At 51.1% G+C, this 7,344-nt stretch overlaps 1 protein-coding gene across 1 annotated transcript in view; it reads right to left on the reverse strand.

Moving 5' to 3' along the window:
* Positions 1–738: 738 nt before the first annotated feature.
* TOR1B (torsin family 1 member B) overlaps positions 739–7,344 on the reverse strand; it is a gene marked incomplete in the record, with an annotated part of 6,791 nt that continues 185 nt past the window's right edge. The window contains 4 exon segments of the mRNA XM_027767308.1: positions 739–2,684; positions 2,781–2,908; positions 4,736–4,911; positions 6,364–6,630. Coding sequence (XP_027623109.1) covers positions 2,443–2,684; positions 2,781–2,908; positions 4,736–4,911; positions 6,364–6,630 — 813 coding nt within the window.

Below are 7,344 nucleotides of genomic sequence, written 5' to 3' on the forward strand. Positions count from 1 at the left end.
GTGGGAAGGCCTCGCAGCCGGGTCTCCTTGGTCACGCCCAGCTTCAGGATGTCACCAGCAAGTCCTGTTTTCCCACTGCCTCAGTTTCCTTCCTATGCTAATTCCAAGTGAATGTATTTTTAAAAAAGAAGTCCATCTATTTCTTTAGAATTATTTATTTTTTAAATTTGCCTTAGACCACGTGCACTCACCAGAGAGAGAAGGAAAGTGAGAAAGCAAACCACCAGGTCCAGGACTCAAACCACAGTTGGCCATGCGGGAGTCCAGCACCTTAATCACCATGCCCCTGCTGGCCCCAGTCCATCTCTACTGCCAGTGGGCGTGTGCACACCAGAGGCACAGCAAGGAGAGCGAGAGGACACGCCCACCAGAGTAGTCACACTGCACTCCTTTCTTCCATTCTCCATCCATCAAACTGTGGGACGTGCACACACACGTGCACAGGGGGTTTTTCAAGCTGCCTAAGGCTGGATTCAAACTAATCAGCCGTTTGGGAGCCGGCTTTCCGAAGGCCATCTCTTTCTGATGGAAATCTCTCACCTAATTCAATTTAACTTCATGTTTGTTTGGGGATCATAGCCTTTAGGGTAAATATTGGTTCTGTATGATGCAAAGCCTGCCAACTCGCATGTCCAGAGCAGGATGGGTCTAATCACGCCTGAGCTGTTAAAGAGCCTTTATTCTGGGCTCCAATTTTGTCACCACACAGTAAACTAGAAAACAAGTTAGCAAGTGACATCTCATATGACATGATTTAGGCTTTATTAGTTTATATTCAGTAGGTCAATTCAAGCTCCTGTCCACATCTTACCAGGGGTGGGGGAGGCTGGGCTGCGGTCAACTGAGGCCTTTTCAAGTTACGGATCGCTAACAGCAGTCCAAAGGTGGCCAACACGTGTTGAGATTGTTGCATCACTGTAAACAGAGACAACCCCATCTCTTGGCCAGGCACCCAGAAGGTTGTAAGAGAAAGGTTGTAGGAGAATGTAACTTAGCTCCAATCTGAAAATATGTCCTAAAAATTTTAAGCCTCACTTTGGCATTATTTTTTAAAAACCAAGTGCGATAATCGTGTAAGACATTTCCATGTCATAAAATATTCAGTCTACCACATTTTATATGTAAAAGTGCTGCACATCCTAACCCCATGTCTGCAGCTGCACTGGAACTATGGAAGCCAGACAATCTGCACTGGCCGGGACCTGAGTCTTACTTCCCAGTGGTCAGGTAGTACCGCCTGACTGCCCTGGAGGGGCTCATTATCACACAGGGCACCCAGGGCCAGCCCCAACTTCACACCGACCTTGTCTGATCTGCAATTGTGGCCATATATTAATCACATTTAACTAGGAAGATTCATACCACTTGTTTTAAGAGCATCTGAGAAGAGAATAAACATTCCATTTTGTGTCTTTCCCATTTTAAAATAAGCAACATCTTATACTTGTATTAATAATAAAGACTCAGAGGTAAAAACAATATTAAAAATAGACATATCCTCGAAAACTCCAGCATTTCTAGGGTACAGCAACCCCACTTTGGCAAGGCAGAATCTGCAAGGTGACTGTCCAGTCTGGGCACGTGGCATCCGCAGAGAATGAGTGTCCTACGGATTTCAATCATTTCTATGGAGTAAAGCGAGAGACGAACCCTCACATTGAGTGTAACAGACAACGTGTCACCATGGGGACCAACGACTCCAGTTCAAAGCCAGCGGTCTCATTTTGGTTCGTTGGGGAAATCTGGTAGTGACTGACATTCAGGAGATGCGGGACAAGGCAGCTGGGGCCGATGCCACGGGGCAGATGGGCAGAGGAATTCCAAGACCAGAGCTGTGATTGGCAGCCAGAGTGACGGGCCGAGGACGGTCCTGAATGTCCCTGTATGCTTCAGGGCCCTCAGGCGGGGCCCCCACCCTCACGCAGACAGCTCACCCAAGGTCAAGAGCACCCAGCCTGCAGGGCCACGTCCTCCCCGTGACACTGCACTTACAGGAACTGAAAATACTGGAGTCGGGGAGCCCTCCGTGCAGAGAAGGAAACCGAGCAAGAATGTTCTAGGCAGATGAAAACGGAATGCCCCAGACTGCAGCGGGGTCCATGAATCCTGCTGGTCACAGGAGCCCTGAGGTGTGGGTGCCATCCTCGAGCTCACACCCACAACTATTTACAGGCACTTTTGTCAGGGTCAGGAACGGTAAGTTCGAAGTCCATCCTCAGCTGCAGGCAGCAGCTGGACCCTGTCACTGCACAATGGCCAGTGCACTTGACAGACAAGTGTCTTTTCAAAACCAGTTCTTAAAATCTTCTAGATCGCGGATGTCCACAGGTGCAAATGTGCAAAACCCAGCAGGGTCTTCAAAGTGCTTCAGAAAGGCAGGGCCCTGCCACACAGAGCCTACGCACTGAGCCTCTGGCGCCTCCCACCGGCCCGGGGCAGAGCTCAATGGAAATCCAGCCGAGACTGCACGGTTTTGCAACCCTTGTCTGAGTAGATTTTCTCGTCTTTGGGGAAAAACGTCATTTCATCGGCTACTCTGGTGACAATGTCTTCATCTACAGCAGAGCCACGGGCCCTCATCTCGGCCCTCACGCACATTTTCACATGTCTGTACTCCAGGGGCAGGAAAGGGATGAAGTAATCGATGAGGTTTCTGTCTATCAGCCCACTGTGCCACAGGCCACCTGCAAAACGAGACCCAGCTGGGGTTCCTGCCATCCCACACCAGGCCATGTGCTCTGCTGGCAGAGTGACGGCTCCCCGGGGCCCAGGGGACTCACTGTGTTTATTATTGAAGACTCCAACAGACAGCACAGGCTCCAGGTCTTTCAGCTGAATGTCCTCCCTCTTCCTTCCTGCCCGCCAGAAGTCAAGGGCCACCTTGGTTATGAGGTCCCCACCCGCATTGCTGGTGTGCCAGAAAACAAACGTTAAACACAGGTTAAGGCGTCTGTGTCTCATCAGGACACGCACCTGTGCTAAGGCTTACTCTCTTCCTTTTTTTAGGGTTTTCACCGTAGGGCGTGTGTGCTCACCAGAGACACAAAGAGGGAAAGTGAGAAGTCACTCCCCAGAGGAGATGGCCATGCCACAATCCCTTCTCCTTCATTTTCCTCTGGGGATTTTGGGCATGCAAGCATGCACGTCCGGTATGATTTTCAAGCCACCAGGTCCGGGACTCAGATTGTGGTCAGCCATGTGTGAATCCAGCCCCTGAACCATCCCATCTCCCACCTCCTGGGCTCAGCGTTCTTTATTCCTTCATGAGAGAAATAGACAGGCACCCGTAATGGGGTCTTTGTACTGCTCCTGCTGCCCTGCAGCCAGTGAGGACTGTGGGCACACCTGGCATGCTCGGGGGATCCACGGATGAACCCAAAGCCTTCTGTATGGCTCTGGCCTTTGTACGGCAGAGCCCCTACTGCCTGTACCACTATGGCTGGTCCTCAAGTTTTATTCTTTTTTTTTTTTAAGAATTATTTAATTTTATTTATTTTAATTTGACCAGAGGGGGACAGAAAGAGAGAGAGGGAAAATGAGAAAGCAAGCCACCTGGTCTGGGACTCAAATCGCAGTTGGCCACTTGAGAATCCAGTGCCCTTAACCACCTTACCACCTGCTGGCCCCCTAAAGTTTATTCTTAAGAAATATTCACTAGGTGCTACAAGACCAAACTAAATAAAACAAAGTGTCTGCTCTCAAAGCACTTGAAATGTGTTTCTTTGGGCCAGCAGGTGGCATGGTGGATAAAGGCGCTGGATTCCCACATAGCTGACCGCAGTTAAGTGCCAGACCTGGGGGCTTACTTTCTTGCTTACCCTCTCTCTCTGTCTCTCTCTAGTCAAATTAAAAAATAATAATCACAAATGGAATTAAATAAATAATTCTTTAAAAAAAAAAAAAGAAGTATGTTTCTTTCGAACTTGCTGGGCTGGGGCCAGCGGGTGGCATGGAGGTTAAGGCACTGGACCCCACATGGCTGGCCATAGCTCTCATCTCGAACCTAGTGGCTTGAAAATCACACTGGGTGCGTGTGGATGTGTGCCTACAATGCGGAAAGGAGAATGCAGGAGGAGGGACTGCAGCATGGCCATCCCCTGGGAGGTGATTTCTCACTTTCCGTCTCTGTTTCTCTCCAGCAAATGCACATGCCTTATGACAATAACCTTAAAAAAAAAAAAAAGGTTCCAAAGGACAGAACTTGCTGAGATGCTAGGGCGCTGTATTACCCTTGAGGACAACATGCATAGTTAGTAAAAACTGCCTGTCAGCAGGGACGGCTTTTTTTTTTTTTAAGAGGTTTTCGCTATAGGGCACATGCGCTCACCAGACAGAGAGAGACAGAGAGACAGAAAGCGAGAAATCACCCCCAGGGAGGATGGCCACGCCGCAATCCCTTCTCCTCCATTCTCCTCTCGGGATCTTGGGCACGCACGCACACACGCCCGGCGTGAGTCTAAGCCACCAGGTCCGGGATGCGAACTGTGGTCGACTGCGTGGGAGTCCAACGACAGAGCCATTACACTGACTGCTGGCCCCAGGACAACTTCTTCAGCTCACTCTCCCCGCCCTCCCTGTACCATGCTGATACTGGCAGCGGGGGGTTAAAGTGAGAAGTGACTTCCAGGCTGGCACGTGGTCCCTGGCAAACAAAGGGCTGCTGGTCAGTGGGCACTTAATCCTGGCACGGGGAGAACCAGGGCCTGTGCACCCCGAGAACCAGCCTTCCACTGACCTGAGAAAAATGAAGATGGCTTTGCGGTAGGACACGCCGTCGACCTGCTCATAGTAGTCCAGAAAGGGCTTGATGGCGTCGATGACCCCGGGGTGCAGTTTATCCATCTCGTCAAATATGAAGAGCGAGCTGGCACACGCACTCACGTTACCACGGATCCACTTCTGTAACTGGTCCTAGACCGACCGTGCAAGAGACAGGACGCTGAGGCTCTTCGGAGGCCCGAGGGGAGGGAAGCGCCATGTTGCCCCTCCTGCCCGGGGAGGGCAACAACCAGCGCTCTCTGGGGCATCAAGAACACGTGGAACCTACACCCTCACCTCCACTCAGCAGGGAAGGCGAAACTGCAGAGAGCTGGAGGCTGAAGTGCAGTTTTGTCCCAACTCGAAGGACATGCCAAATGTGATTTTTCAAAGGCATAAGAGGTGTAAGACTCATGAACATTTAGCACTCACTGTTAACCCATAATTCTCATCTCACTGTGGACCCAAATTGCAAGGTAACATCTGTCCCAACTCGAAGGACATGCCAAATGTGATTTTTCAAAGGCATAAGAGGTGTAAGACTCATGAACATTTAGCACTCACTGTTAACCAACCCATAATTCTCATCTCACTGTGGACCCAAATTGCAAGGTAACATCACCAGACACAGGAGGACTAAGGAGCGAGATGGAGACCTGTACGTCGCCCAAGACCGATGCCCCTACTGCTGCAGTGAACAGCAGAGCCGGCCCAGATGACACTGCAGGGAAAACACTTGCCCGCTGCGTTCTTGACACACCCCAGAATAAAGCCGTCAACTCCAAAATGTGAAAGCCCCCGAGACACCCCATCTCTCTTACTGTTAACGATCGGTGAGAGAATTCGGAAAGTGAGAGACCTAGATCTCCTCCCTGGCACCCTTCCCTGCCTCATGGTGTGTGTGGAAACAGCCACTCTCACTTCCTTGTTCAGTTAAGTTTCAGTTTCTCCTTTCAGTCCTCACCTAACAGCAGGAACATCAACCCTGACCAGGATAATGTTCATTTAAACGAGAACTAACCCTGCTACACAACTTAACATAAATTACTGTAGAAAAAACAGCTTGAAAGGAGAAATCATCTGAAGATCAGTCCTTTGAGGCTTTTCTTGAAGAAAGCAACGGCCAGGAGTCAAGGATAGAAGAAAAGGGAATAAAAGCCATTTAAGGGGGAAAAACAAAACCTTCTGTTCTACATGCCAAATGCAGAGGCAGAGCTGAACCTGTACCGGGGAGGAGGACACAGAGCCGCACCCCAGCACAGTGGCTAAGGTGGCCCCACCTACCAGGGTGCTCTGCTGAGACCAACCTCAGAGCTGGGAACTTCAGGTTCACGTTTCTGCCCCACCAACAACTTAAGGGTCTCAAAGATTAAGGAGCATTGCCTCTCTTGCCTTCATCTTTGGCACTCCCACCCCCACGGGATTATTTCGAAAGGGAGAAAGAAAAGTTGCAGGAGAACTTTGGAACCTCGGGGCTAAGTGTGCCTTAACTTTCTGCAGCCTGGGGTATTGCAAGGCAAAGAGAAGCAGAGGCCAGAATCAGTGCGCAGGCCGTCCAGGCCAGTCCGAGTGGCCTGTGGGCTAGAAAATAATGGGGTTTCTTGCCTGGTACAGTTTTATCTTCTGCTCATGAGGGAAGTGTAGAGTCGATACGAACAGGTGCACAAAGTTACTCTTCAGGCCTTTTGGGTGAAGATTTTCTGCCACGATTTGGCTGATAAAATTCTTGCCTGTGCCAGCCCAACCATGCAAGGAAAGGGTCAGAGGTTTCTTGGGATTTCTGTTGTTCCTGAAGCCAGTCAGAGCCTTGAGAATCACTTCCGTGGCCAGATGCTGTCCAAACAGTTTCTCCTCCAAATCCAGCTTGAGGGCTGCAGCGGCCAGCCCAGAACAGAGAGAAAAAGACACGTTAAAAGCCAGAAAAGCAGTGCTTTCCCAGCTGGGCAAGTGCGGGGTTACCCCTCTGGCTTAGTGAGTGATCCAGCACGGTCTGGGCCAAACCCCAGGGCCAACCCCGAGGCAGAGTCCAAGGATGCTACATCCACGTAAATGCAGTGTGTGGGAGTTCTCCTGAACACCCAAGGTGTCTGGGAAGAAAGTTAAGCGAGTTCATTCATCCAAGCACGAACCACCTCTCCACTGACTGCATGCCACTTCCCCGGCCACCCCAGCTGGTTTGCAAAAAAAAAAAAAAAGGGCCGAATGTGGGCTTTCTGGGTGGACGCTGCATGCCCGACAACTACTTAGCAGGGAGGACGTGCCAGGCTACTTTGAGTTTCTTCTGACTGTAATCCCAAGGAATGCGATAGTTTAGAAAGGCACTCGGGCAGAGCGCTGATGTGGAGACTGTTTCCAAAGGCACTGCTTGCTTCCAGGGTCGCGCTCTGGCCCACGATCCCGCGGACGACTCCTAGGCTGCCCTGCCGGTCCTCCCACCCCCCAAACCTGGACGATCGCTGTCCAGACGCCATGCGCCCAGCGGATGCCAGGCGCCGGACTTGTCGTTCCGCGCCCCCGCGCCCCTCGCGCCTCGTGCGGGGCCGACCCGCAGCTCGCGCGCGCCAGTCGTACCCGACGCGTTGAGCG

This window comes from Tupaia chinensis, unplaced genomic scaffold, assembly GCF_000334495.1.
Source record: "Tupaia chinensis unplaced genomic scaffold, TupChi_1.0 Scaffold144168_1, whole genome shotgun sequence".
Classification (NCBI taxonomy): Eukaryota; Metazoa; Chordata; class Mammalia; order Scandentia; family Tupaiidae; genus Tupaia; species Tupaia belangeri.